This window comes from Mastacembelus armatus, chromosome 9 (genome assembly GCF_900324485.2).
Source record: "Mastacembelus armatus chromosome 9, fMasArm1.2, whole genome shotgun sequence".
Classification (NCBI taxonomy): Eukaryota; Metazoa; Chordata; class Actinopteri; order Synbranchiformes; family Mastacembelidae; genus Mastacembelus; species Mastacembelus armatus.
The window spans coordinates 13,825,554-13,839,206 of NC_046641.1; the positions used below are offsets into that span (position 1 = coordinate 13,825,554).

The window sequence follows — 13,653 nt, forward strand, 5'->3', positions numbered from 1 at the left end:
TTGTGAACATAATTGTAAGTAGCCTAAGCATCTCCCACCCTGTGCAAGTGCAGAAATGATATGTGACAAACAAGGATGTAACTGTAACTTGTGAATTAAATGTCTGGTTTTGTATGTTTTCAAACAGATAAAATGTCTTATCCCACACTACTCAACAGATACCATCAGATACCACATTGACTCAGGCATATCTGCCACTGTTCCTCCTTCACATCGCCTTGTCACTGATGTATTATTTCAATAAAATTATTAAAATATTATTAAGTCCAGTTTGCCAGCTGGTATTAGAATAACAACATTTAACCAGACATTAGCCAATGTTGTCTGAGTCCCAGGAAAAAAAAAACTTAATCCTTCTTGCATAGAAAAGGTTGCATTTCGATCACATTAACATACAACAATAAAACGTTTATTTTGGTCAAATTATTTATTTGATTAAATTATGTAAAACACAAGAATGAAACAGAAATGAGATGCTAAACCTTTAGCTCCACCTGCAGTAAACCTGGTTCCGATGTAAACTTGAATAAATAATCACACCAAATTAGCCTGGAAAACATTTAACATTTAACAATTTTCAAACCTTCGTATAGAAAAACTGATTAAACTGAAAAATACGAAAACACCCAAACTGAGGATAGAAAGGTACAGGCAAAAACAGCTAAGCTCTTCTGAGATTGCTTGATGAATGTCAACATTCGTAAACCATTTTACTAAACTAAAAAAAAACAATACAGACCTAAAATCTCAACCCAGATCCATAAACTTCATCTTTTTAAAAACACTTATTTACAATTATGTTCAAATAATTGTACACACTTGTGTTTCTATGTTTAGGTTTCATGTCATTTTTGTTGTAAAATCTCACCAGGTAGGCACACAAGGACTGAAATAGTGACCCCTTATAGTGTTTTAAAACATTTGTTAAAAGAAAGTAATGCAATGAATAACTATTTAACTGTAATATATATATATATATATATATATATATATATATATATATATATATATATATATATATATATATATATATATATATATATATATATATATTTATTATGGATAGCTCCCCCCTCGGGGCTGTGACCCCCAAACTGGGAGAGTGGCTCCAACAGATCCCAGGAACAACATCAGAGATCTCAGTCCAGAAGAGCGCAGTGCTAGGAACAGCCAAGATACTGCGAAGAACCCTCAAACTCCCAGGCCTCTGGTAGAGGACCCGAGATTGAGGAAGACACACATACCACCCATAGGGATGAGAACGGAAATATATATATATATATATATATCTATCTATATCTATATATATATATCTATATATATATATATCTATAGATATATCTATAGATATATAGATATACAGGGATTGACGGACCGTGGGTCTGACTATCAGTCAAGCTGCAGTTAAAAAAAAAAAAAGCATGTGCATACAAACTTGTTTGCTTATTTCCACAGTGTTCCTCATTATCATTTACAGTTCATTCCAACTGGCTAATCATACAAAGACATTTCAAGACAGTGCTACTCAAATCCAGAGTAAATATTGAAAAAAAAAAAAATTTTTTTTTCTAAATTGTCCTTACAACATGAAAGGATTGGCATTTAAATTTACATTTGATCAAATAAATAATCAGTTTGATTATTTAATAACTCTGCGTTACAAACATTCAGATTTTTTGTGCATAATGCATAAAAAACCCAAATCCAATCTCAGTTCCAATAAAAGGGTCATTATGTTTTAGGGCAGTGATAAACAGTAAAGGGTTTTTGTGTCACACTGGAGGGGAGAGAGGAAAACAAAAGACAACCATACTTCTGTATAATTGAATGTACATCATTTCATTAATTTCCCCACCTTCACACACACATGCTGTGTGTTTAGCCATGTTGTTGCATAAATTCATCTAACTGTGCAACCTGTGTTTTTGTTACAGATAACAATGCCCAGACGTTCTATCTAACACATGATGCAGAAATAAATCCTCACACATACCTGGACTAAATAGGTGATGATGTTTTTATCTTAAATGGAGTTTATGATCTATATTTGTGCTGTCCTTCTCATACGTATACATGTCAGGACAAATTTGCTTGTATTTTATGGTCAAGCTTATTTTCAGCTACTGTGCTTTCTCACATAAAAGATTCCAAATATACAGGAGGACCAGTAGGACCTAAGTGTTTGTTACAGTTTTGTTGTTAGATGAGGTACTCCAATGTGAATAAATACAAATGAACAAATCATATTAAATGATTGGCTCTCTGCAACAAACTCACAGATAATTTTAAGCTCAAAAATACTACCAAAAAAAAAGTAAAATAAAATAAAATACCATAACAAAAAAATGGTCATGTCAATGTGCAGCCATGGCAGCGGCTAAGAGATCTCAGAATGAGATTGGACATTTTAATGACAAACCTGTGTATATTTGGAAATCTACATGTTACACTAGTATGTATGTGTATGTGTGTATGTGTGTGTGTGTGTGTGTGTGTGTGTGTGTGTGTGTGTGTGTGTGTGTGTGTGTCACAGCCGGCTGTCAGTGACCATTCATAATAGTGGTTACTATGGTGGTGGGCAAGGGTGAAGATGAGCTGGGAGCACTGGTGAAGAAGTTGTCATCTCTCAGTTTGAGATGCTCTGGGAGCTCCAGTTTGACCTTGGCCTCCTCAATGTCGCTGTTGATGGCAGCGATGAGGGCTTCTGTCAGGACAGAGACATGCAGGAACAAAGTGAGCAAAGTCAGAGTGTGTGAATGTGAGAGAGTGGTGAAAAGAGAACCTTAAGGAATATGTGACACTTAACATATCGTTGCTGTTAAAGAGGAAAACAGTGAGATCAATAACACCAATATCTGACACCACACAAAGATTGAAGATTGTGTGTGTGAGAGAGAGAGAGAGAGAGAGAGAGAGAGAGAGAGAGAGAGATGCGTTGTACCAAGTGTAGTGTAGCTTCTCTCTGGACGGATGTAGCCCACCATGACAACACTGAGAATCTCCCCATAAAAGTCCTCTTTAAATGTGTGAAGCACATGGGTCTCCTGGAACAAAAGAACAGCAAATGTCAAGTCTATTGTGCTGCTCTTATTGTGTTAATCAGTCCTGCTTCCATATGTAAAAATAATTCTATAAAAGAGTTAGAAAATAACCATGTCCGAAACCATGCTGACATATTCATTTAGTTCAGCTTGATCACTCTCTTCAGTGTCTGTAGCTTCATATTGTACTTCAGTCACTTTTGTTTTTCAGATCAAGTGTGTTTTTGCCAATGTTGCCACAGCAACAGGGGAAATTGTTTAGCGACCAGTCCGTCACTGTCTTGAAATCATTCATTGTCTAAATCTTACAGATTTTTAATGTGTCCACCTGATGAAGACATCAGGCAGTTTGCGGCGAATGCCACTTTTGTTGTACTTACCATGGACTTCTTGGTATTTTTGTAGTAAGGGTTCCAGCCAATGCTCATCACCATTTTGTGGACATCACCATTACCAACACAGGCCCAGCCATAGTAGATCCCTGTGCTGATATCTGCTGGAAGGTTATCCACCACTGAGTCTGGGAAGTTCGCTGGAGATCAGAAGAAGAAAGGGAGAAAAAGAAGTTAAGAAAAAGGTCAGTATGTGAGGTGAGTCGCAGTCACTCACTGACTTTGGTCGGGTCTCAATTATCACAACCAAAGTCTGAGTTAACACCAAAATATTTTCAATTTGAATCGTCAGAACAATTGGGTCACAAGATTCAGGGTTTCATTTCACACAGTTGGTCCTGTGAGGGCCAATCTCAAGGTAACAAAGAAATAACAACAATATATCATTTATTACAAGGTTCAGATTTGTTTTGTGATGGATTTGATACTGTTTTGTTTTTGTTTCTTCACCTTGGAGGGATAGAGAGAGAGGGGGGGGGATAGAGAGAGAGAAAGAGACTATTTACTAGAGATTTGTGGAACAGTCGCCATTATACATTAAATAGCTGCTATTTTTTTGCTAAACTCAACTAACTATCGACTATTAGGACTAATCAGTAATCAAGCATTTAAAACATTTATGTTGCTACCACAGATTCTTAATCTTCAAGTTCATTCTCCTCCAGACCGACTCGCGATCATCCGTAGCCTAAAACAGTTTAAAATTACTGAAACGTTTTTCAGCTTAAAAGCACCGGAAGACTGACCTGTGGGTATCCCCAGTTCTTTGCTTCCTCTCCCGAAGCCTCGTATGACCTCCCCCCGGCAGAAGTACGGAAGGCTCTTCATGCCTGACTTCCCAATAACAGTTGGCTGTCTCGGATGGACGCTACACAATGACCGAGAACGTTACAACCCAGTCGGACCGGTTAACCGACCAGCTCTGCACCGCTTTGATAACTGACGATAATGAAATCTTTCTCCTATAGAGTCCAGAGTCCGTTTTGGATTCAGGTGTATCTTCTCCAAAAGTTCACCTGCTATGCTAAGCTAAGCTAAATGCTCTTAAACGCTTCAGAGGCGCCGTCTCCCTGAAACGGATCTAAAAAGCTGCTACCGTCCGTCCGGCTGTTGTAGCGTCTCTCCTCAGCCCGGGTTCGTTCAGGTCCAGTGGCAGCGAAATGCTGGAAAACTGGTCCTGGTATCCAGAGAACCGGTAACACCGGGACACATGTACACATCTGTCTGTAACGCTTCTGCTGACGTCACTGACCGCGATGGTCATGAGGTCAGGACATGTTGCCTTCAGGAATTGTAGGAAATATGACAACTACAAATGGTGCATTCAAGGATATGCGAAAAATACGGTAGCCGACAAGGGCAATCGCGCTGCAAAACAACGCCAAATCTGCAAGAAAGAAACGCTACACAGAGAAAGCACAACGGAAGTGCGCCAGACCGATAGGGGGACCCCGAACTGAGGGATGCTATGAACAAAGTTTGGCTTAGTTTTAGGCGAGAGAGACACTTGTAGTGAGGGGTGAATTTGAAGGTACGTTTTCCATTAAATTACTTTTTAAACACCAGGCCGTCATCTTTTACAATACTTTACTTTTATAATATTGTAAAACGTGACGGCCAAGTGTTTAAAAAGAAATAAATGGAAAACCTTTTTTATGTCGTGTCTGTAAAAGTTAACCGAACTAACCGAACTGTTCATAGCATCCCTCAGTTCGGGGTCCCCCTATAGGCCTGGCGCATTTCCGTTGTGTTTTCTCTCTTACAGGTGTTTTGGCCGTTGAGGCGCGTTTGCCCTTGTCGGCCACCGTAGAGAAATAACCAAGGTTTTTCTGCAGGATGTTACTTCCGAATTGCATTTATGCAGTGGGATCTCATGGCAAAGGGGAAGTATAAACTTACAATCACCACATAATCCTACTTCATATTTTGAAAAATGCTTCCAGATCGCGTTATTTTTTTCTTTCGGGCATAATTCATCATCTTGACAAAATAAAATCAAATTAGAAAATTAAAAGTTATTAGTTGACTTACAGGAGCCTACGTGTATAATTATGCACATATTATTTTATATATCACAGTTTGGCCAATTATGAGTAGTCAAAAATGACTTTTAAGTTGGTGGCAGCCTACCTGAGAATATACCAAGCCTGTTTTACCTTTGAGGTTTAGTGGTATTTAATTAACTTTCTTGCTTGCAGTATTTGAATCAAACCACAAGGGGGCGATATGAGGACCGTCCTTTCCTTTATGTAAAAAAGCACAGTTGATAAATTGTCTATGCTAAAAACGTCCATATTGTTATCTTTATAAAATGTAATTGAATAGAAAGGCAGAGCTAAACCTGTACATGACAGTTTTGTATATTGGATAGTGTGTTTGTAATAGAGTACATTTTTAATCCCAAAGGGAAATTTCAATGTTAAAGCAGCCTTCACATAGATCACAAAACAATGATATAGGTAACAATAAATTTGGGACTAAATTATACACAATACCTAATTTGACTAAATAGAGAATAAATAGATTATTATGATGAAACTATTAAATAACATGTTCAGATCAATCTGTCTTAATTCCCAAAATGAATTGATAGATAGTCACCTGGAATAATTATGAAAGCACTGGGTGTTGAGTTGGTAATGTATATAATGTGTAAGTGACAGATGTGATGACACATGCTACAGTGGAATGTTTATCAGCAAACATCTGTGTTATTTACCAATGTAGCAGTGACGCTGGTCTCCACCTTAGTTATACTCGAACAGTAGATTCACACATAAAAGTCCTTTTCATGGGTCTAGCATGAGTTGACACTGCATACTGTAACTTGCATCTGATTTGCCCAGCAGCAAAATCCAAGCAACGACTGTCATGACTGTTTCTAAGGATTTCATCCACCCTCATAATTATAATAATTGCCAGTGCTAATAAGAAAGACATAGGTGAATTGGTTTAAATCTAAATTTCCCCCTTAATGTCTCCTGTGTGGTAAATTCAGAAGCTTTCCTCAGAATATCAGCACTCCTCTACAACAAACCATCTGCATTACAACTGTCTTTGTAAATAATAAAGGTTAGTCCATCCCAATATCTGCATTGTTTAAAATGGGTTTTTCATTTTATACTAGACTACCTGATGCTTCTACTTTATTAGTGTCCTTTTATGGGTCAGGAAATCTCTACTACCTCTTGAGCCAAAAAAACTTATCATAAACTCTCATAGTTCAGTCGGAGTATCGGCTCTCTTTCCATCACTCAGTAACCTCTAACTGTCACGTCATTCCACACCTGGTCACTCCCACATGCCCTGCAGTAAATCGAGACCTTTCAGCCTCTCCAGTCATCTGAATCCTGTTCACTGTTCTTCATTCAGCCATGAGTTCATTAGTACATATATCACTAGTATATACCACATGTATTCATTAGTACATATACCACTAGTATATACCACATGTATTCATTAGTACATATACCACTAGTATATACCACATGTATTCATTAGTACATATACCACTTCACTACTGGATTAACACAAAGCTGAAAACAGCCCGTTTCCTTTGCTCATCATTAAGATATGTGGTTGTAACAGGACAGTGATGCTACAGAACATGATGGTCTTATGATGATCTTATGCCTACCATTTTCATCTGGATAGACCAGAACAAGAAGAGCACAAAACAGGTTTAGAAACTGTTAGGTAATTCCTTTAACAAATAGACTCAGAGGACGAACTTCGGTACGATTATATAGAAGTTTTACTTGCAAGGAGTAACAGTAACACAGCACCTTGATACAGCATAAGGATCACTGGCTGCTTGCAGCCCACACATCAATTGTCATGGTTGTTACGGTAGAGAGGAAGAGATCAAGATACTCAAGCCTGATTCGCTACTTTGAAAGTCACAGGTAAAAAACATTTACACATTATTCAACAAATTCTTATGTTGCATGGTAGCCTTTATTTACACTTTTATTTTAAAAAATAGCTTTTCTGTTTGAAATAGTTAGATTTTTTGGATCCTTAATCAGACACCCTGCGATTTATTTTCTACAGCAATGACAGGACAATTGATATATCAAAAAACGTGATTTGTAGCAAAAGCTGGCTTTTATAGATTGTAGATCCTATACATTCAAACACATGACAGATATGTATATGCATTTTATACCTGTATTGATTCCTATATATATGTTTTTATCCCACAGTTTAAATGTTGTGTTTGGTACACTCCACACATACAGTTAAGTTTAAAAAGAACAGTTGTGTAATATTATACTAGCTGTATATTGTAAAGTCTTTAAAAAGCTGATGGGACTCAGTAATAGGACAACTGACAGGAAGAACTGGTTCCAGGTCTTTGATTCTGTGTCCTCACCTCAGATGTTGCTTTTATCAATTCAGATTTAATTAGATCATCTAAAATGGCCCTTCAGTCTAATTATAATATTTTCCTGAGAATTTTCTTCCAAAATCAAAAGACTATTGAACAAAAATTAAAGTCTGTAGTTGGCAGGGATAACTAAATATCAACTAAATATTACTGTTTTGGCATGCACCTCTATGGAAACCTAGAAATTATTTATGATATTTATTTATGAAATAAAAACCTAATGCTTAAAAGTTTATCAATTGGGACATGACCCTTCACCATTACTGTTAGAAATATATATGTATCGGTATTATTTATTTTCAAACTATATTGTTACATTACTCAGAAGTATGATAATTGTAGAAACTGTCTAGCTGTATAACTAACCACAGAGCTAGAAAAAAAAACTCTTGCTCAAGACATCAGAATTGGGTGTATGTGCATGGGAAAGATAATCACTTCATTTCACACCAGTGACAAGAAAAGGATGATGCCTACTTAAGAGGAAGTTGATGTGTTGTTTGCTCAGACAACTTGCATGCAAGAATTAAAAACACTAAAAACGGCTCCAGTGACTCTGTTGATCATTTAACAGAAAAAGTTCTCAGAACAATTACACTCCCAATAGTTCCAGTCATAACATAGTGTAAAGAGTCTGCCCTCTTTCAATGTACAATTAAAGTTTACGGACGTCTGGACAAAAGCAGGTAAATCCAGGGTGTTTGTGAATCTTTTCTTTATTTGTTCAGTTTTTTCCTTTGCATGCTCTTGTTTGTAAGATAAGATAAACGGTACAAAAATAGAGCTTTACGGTGAATTCACCTGTATTTGTCCCAAAATGGGGAAATTGCATTTTTGCAACAGCAAAGTACAAGTACACAGCAGAGTGCCAGAAGTAGAAAAGATGTAAGATAAATAAGAAATTAAAAATATTAAAAAAAAAAAAGACTGGACTCTCTTCTACTCTGGAGTTGCTCGCGGTGAGAGGCGGCGAGCTGGTGTGGGCTTGCTCATAGCTCCCCAGCTCAGCCACCACGTGTTGGAGCCTTCCGGTCGGGGATAGGTCTCTCACTGTTGTTTCAGCCTATGGGCCGAACAACAGTGCAGAGTACCTGGCCTTTTTGGAGTCTCTCAGGCGGGGGTGCTGAAAGGTGCTCCTACTGGGGAGTCCATAATTCTGTTGGGGGACTTCAACGCGCATGTGGGCAGCGTCAGTGAAACCTGGAGGGGAGTGATTGGGAGGAACGGCCTCCCCGATACGAACCAGAGTGGTGTTCTGTTGCTGGACTTCTACTAGTCACAGTTTGTCCATAACGAACACCATGTTCAAGCATAAGGGTGTCCATCAGTGCACATGGCACCAGGACACTCTAGGCCGGAGGTCAGTGATTGACTTTGTAGTCGTGTCGTCTGACCTTCGGCCGTATGTCTTGGACACTCGGGTGAAGAGCGGGGCAGAGCTGTCAACTGATCACCACCTGGTGGTGAGTTGGATTCGCTGGCAGAGGAGGAAGCGGGACAGATTTGGCAGGCCCAAACGTACTGTGAGGGTCTGTTGGGAATGTTTGGCCGAACCCGCTGTCAGAGGGGTCTTTAACCCACATCTCCGAGAGAGCTTCTACCAGATCCCGGGGGAGGCTGGGGACATTGAGTCCAAATGGACCATGTTTTCCACCTCCATTGTTGACATGGCGGCTAGGAGCTGTGGCCGTAAGGTTTCGGGTGCATGTCGTGGCAGCAATCCCTGAACCCGGTGGTGGACACCGGAGGTAAGGGATGCCATCAAGCTGAAGAAGGAGTCCTACCGAGCTTGGTTGGCTTGTGGGACTCCCGAAGCAGCTGACGGATACCGCTGGGCCAAGCGTGCTGCAACCCAGGCGGTGATGGCGGCAAAAACTCGGGTATGGGAGGAGTTCGGTGAGGCCATGGAGAAGGACTACCTGTCGGCCCCAAAAAGATTCTGGCAAACCGTCCTGCACCTAAGGAGGGGGAAACAGTGCTCTACCAACACTGTTTACAGTGGAAGTGGGGAGCTGCTGACCTCGACTGGGGATAGTGTCAGACAATGGAAGGAATACTTCGAGGATCTCCTCAATCCCGTCAACACGTCTTCCATACGGGAAGCAGGGGCTGGGGATTCAGAGGCTGATCCATCCATCACCCAGGCCGAAGTCACTGAGGTAGTTCAGCAGCTCCTCGGTGGCAAAGCACCGGGGGTGGATGAGATCTGCCCCGAAAACCTCAAGTCTCTGGATGTTGTTGGGCTGTCATGGCTGACACTCCTGTGTAACATCGCGTGGCGTTCGGGGACAGTACCCCTGGATTGGCAGACTGGGGTGGCGGTTCCTCTTTTTAATGTGGATAGAGGACATACATGTTCTTATTCATTATGTTATCTAGTTTCTGGGTCAGTGTAACACCTGAAAATTTGATCTTTTTATACCTGTAAAAAAAGTAATATAAAAAAATGGAAATGAAACCACCTCCCTTAGCCACGCCCCTCCACATCGAAAAGGAGACATCAACTGAAAATCAGAAGATTTTCATTGAAATCCTTCAATGCCAATGCTTTATTTTTCAGTTCTGATTTTGTTTTCAGTGCCAAAGGTTATTTTTGTTTTAACTGACATAGTTTTAGTGTCACTGTTCTGGCTCCATGCGTGACAACCTGTTTTTTCCTGGTCCCAGTGCCAGTGCTGTGATGTGTTAACAGTGTCATGTCATCAAAAGGTCTTGGGTGAGGTTACACAGGGGTGGCAGCAAAAATGTCTGTGGTGAAACCAAAGGTAGCCTATTCTATCTGTATGACAATACTTCTCACACATAATACTTACAACCAGTACTGTTACCTGATTTATGTTTATGTTTTACGTATTTTAGCTTTAGGAAGCTGTATTCATTAGTAAAGTGCTTATATTGTATGTCTAACTATGTCTACTCTTATCTTGTTTGCAGGGGCGAGTGAAGTGTTTGGAGCTTTTAATCTGCCTGGATCCATAATGACAAAATCTACACGTTGTTAAACATCACCAGTGCTGTACACTGTACACTGTAACAGTAATTAGAAAAAAAACACCTACAGAGGACAAAACCATTAGCAGATCCCCCCCCCCCGCTCAAAAAAAAAAAAAAAGTAGATTTGTCTGAAAGCCTGAATGCAGAAAGAGACATAAAAGCTGAGTGCAGGTGGATTACCGACTGTACAGAAACCACACTGGTGAAGCATCTCACTGCAGTTAAAACACACCTCTCCAATAATGTGGCAACTGAATCAACCGCTGAAATTCATTATTGTACTGGGATCACTAGTGTTGATTTGGCTGCTAACTTGCTTCAAAGTGCACATTGCCAAGTACAGCTGGTTGGAGTATTCAGCTGCTGATGGCGGCCCAGAGAATGTCTGCAACTGTTCAGCAATCCTGCAGGGAGATAAGGAGGCAGTGGATCGGGCCAAATTACTGCTCATCACTAAAGATTTCCGCAAGAATATTCACATCCCAGATGAGTATTACATTCATGCAACCCAAGACTGCAGGTGTGTTACTTTGACAAGTTACAGGCTTTAATACCTTTAAAACTTTAAGCTGTTACTTAAATGTAGCCTACTGTTTTCAGCAGGAATTCATTCCTTGTGGTATGTTTTCCAATTTTCTGAAATTATAGGAAATTCAAGTTAGCCAGGAAATACATAACATTCTCGTTAAGCCAGGAAGAAGAGGACTTCCCCCTGGCCTATTCTATGGTTGTGCATCACAAGGTATGGAAATGATAACGCCTGTATATAAATTATAATAATCTTTGAAAACAGTGGACACACTGTTCATTTTACTGGAAGGACATGCAAATGGACTGATTTTTTTTTTCATATATTCTAGGTGCAGAATTTTGAACGACTATTGCGAGCCATCTATGCACCTCAAAATATATACTGCGTTCATGTGGACAAAAAGTCAGAAGCCTCGGTCTTCTCTGCCATCGAGGCTATTACTTCCTGTTTCCCAAATGTCTTCATGGTCAGCCAGACTGTGAATGTGGTCTATGCTGCCTGGTCACGTGTCCAGGCAGACCTTAACTGCATGGCTGATCTCTATAACGCCAGCACAAAATGGAAATACTTCATCAACGTTTGTGGTCAGGATTTCCCACTGAAAACCAACTTAGAGATTGTAAGGATGTTGCGTTCACTGAAGGGAGGGAACAGTTTAGAGACAGAAAAAATGCCTGAAGCAAAGAAGTCGAGAGTGACAAATGTTTACCAGATAGTTAATGATAATATCCAGGTACTTCTTGTGGATTTTTTTAAATAATGAGTTACATGGCTATATTTAATATTTGTAAAGACATTTTACAAAGTTTTTTGTTGAGATTGCCCTTATTTACCTGTCATCATCGTTTTAATTTCAACTGTCTCAGGCGACAGGACAGGCAAAGGAGCCACCTCCCTTTAACCTGCCAATTTTCTCAGGAAATGCCTACATTGTGGTTAACCGGGGCTACGTCCACAGCGTGTTAACAAACGAACACATCCACACACTGATGGAGTGGGCTAAAGACACTTACAGTCCTGATGAGTTTCTCTGGGCAACTATTCAGCGAATCCCTGATGTTCCTGGCTCGACATGGCCCAACCCCAAGTACGACATGACAGACGTCAATGCAATCTCTCGGCTGGTGAAGTGGCGGTGGCATGAGGGGTCACAGGGTTCACTGGAAGCTGTGTATCCGGAGTGTCAAGGAATCCATGTTCGGGAAATATGCGTGTATGGCGCTGGAGATCTACCGTGGATGATCCAACAACATCATCTGTTTGCCAACAAGTTTGACATAGACACAGATCCCATTCCTGTCTACTGCTTGGAGGAGTATCTGAGACAGAAGGCACTGGCTCAGTCAAATTAGGACAAGTACTTTTTGTACTACTCTGTTCATTCAAACAGAATTCATGCATGAGTGACATCTTTAAAAACCCCAGGATGTCCTCTTTGTACGACATTAGGGCACAAACAAACTGCAAGCATGGAATTTGGAATAAAGGCCACAGTGGCATGTCTACCACAGAGGACAAATTTAATTGCCATGTGTCAGGAGGCTAAAGTAAAAAGACCAAACAGAACCAGCCCAGAGGAAAAGAAGAAAGGATGGTTCACTTTACAACAGAAGCTCCTGAATTGTTCATTGATTAATATCTGTGTTGTGGATTAACGCATAGAAGAGAGTAGTCAGCACCTGAGGAGGAAGAGGAGGGTCACAAAGAAGAAGGAGTAAGAGAAGAATTTATTTTGAAAACTTGAAAGACCAATATACAGTATGAGTATAAAACACGTTAATCACAAACAAAGGAATCATAGACAGAAATGGGATCGCTAAAGTGATTTTATATCTAAATGAATTGATTATTGAAGTTTAATTTAAGAAATATTTGTGTCATTATGATATGTTAGAAAATGCTAAATGATTTATTTAAAATAATGAATTATTTATTTAAGGAACATAATGTCTGACTACATTTTATGGTTACGTTTTTTGCCCTTTATTTAATTTGCATTACATTAACAATTTGCTGTTTATTCAATGTCACTGCATTTGACATGTCCATATGCCAAGTGACAATTCAGTACTCAATTCAGATTGAATGAAGTTGATTAAAATATTACATGAAAGATAAATGAATTGCATTCCATTGGGCTTTTATTCAATTGTGCCTGTAAAACAGCGAGCACCCACACTCACCACGCTCTTTTGATGTCAAAACTCAAATGGAAAACTGCATCTAATATGGCCTGCTCACAACCTACTCTGCCTTTGATTGGCTAACTCAAACCCTAAATTAAACCCATATAGTCATAGTGTT

General features: G+C 39.5%; 2 protein-coding genes across 3 annotated transcripts; one reads left to right on the top strand and one right to left on the bottom strand.

Annotated features, from left to right (window-relative positions):
* Nucleotides 1-1,630: 1,630 nt before the first annotated feature.
* On the bottom strand, nucleotides 1,631-4,682 carry LOC113138466 (riboflavin kinase). The gene is made up of 4 exons (XM_026320922.2): nucleotides 4,180-4,682; nucleotides 3,422-3,573; nucleotides 2,942-3,044; nucleotides 1,631-2,704 (listed from the first exon to the last, which is right to left on the bottom strand). The coding sequence occupies exons 1-4, from the start codon at nucleotides 4,259-4,261 to the stop codon at nucleotides 2,541-2,543; spliced, it is 501 nt and encodes a 166-aa protein (XP_026176707.1). The 5' UTR covers nucleotides 4,262-4,682; the 3' UTR covers nucleotides 1,631-2,540.
* On the top strand, nucleotides 3,481-12,915 carry LOC113138463 (glucosaminyl (N-acetyl) transferase 1). Of its 2 annotated transcripts, none has more exons than XM_026320920.1 (5): nucleotides 3,481-3,618; nucleotides 10,758-11,337; nucleotides 11,466-11,559; nucleotides 11,678-12,082; nucleotides 12,216-12,915. In XM_026320920.1, exons 2-5 carry the CDS (start codon nucleotides 11,060-11,062, stop codon nucleotides 12,699-12,701), a joined length of 1,263 nt encoding a protein of 420 aa, XP_026176705.1. In that variant the 5' UTR covers nucleotides 3,481-3,618; nucleotides 10,758-11,059; the 3' UTR covers nucleotides 12,702-12,915. The 2 variants fall into 2 exon arrangements, with proteins under 2 accessions (XP_026176705.1, XP_026176704.1); XM_026320919.1 differs by having other exon boundaries at nucleotides 3,503-3,631.
* The last annotated feature ends 738 nt before the right edge of the window (nucleotides 12,916-13,653 follow it).

Coding starts and splice junctions, on each gene's coding strand:
- LOC113138466 (XM_026320922.2), bottom strand. CDS start 4,261: ATGAAGAGCCTTCCGTACTTCTGCCGGGGGGAGGTCATACGAGGCTTC. Junction 3,045..3,421: donor AAAATACCAAGAAGTCCATG/GTAAGTACAACA, acceptor CTTTTGTTCCAG/GAGACCCATGTGCTTCACAC. Junction 2,705..2,941: donor GAGAAGCTACACTACACTTG/GTACAACGCATC, acceptor CTGTCCTGACAG/AAGCCCTCATCGCTGCCATC.
- LOC113138463 (XM_026320920.1), top strand. CDS start 11,060: ATGTGGCAACTGAATCAACCGCTGAAATTCATTATTGTACTGGGATCA. Junction 11,338..11,465: donor CATGCAACCCAAGACTGCAG/GTGTGTTACTTT, acceptor CTGAAATTATAG/GAAATTCAAGTTAGCCAGGA. Junction 11,560..11,677: donor CTATGGTTGTGCATCACAAG/GTATGGAAATGA, acceptor CATATATTCTAG/GTGCAGAATTTTGAACGACT.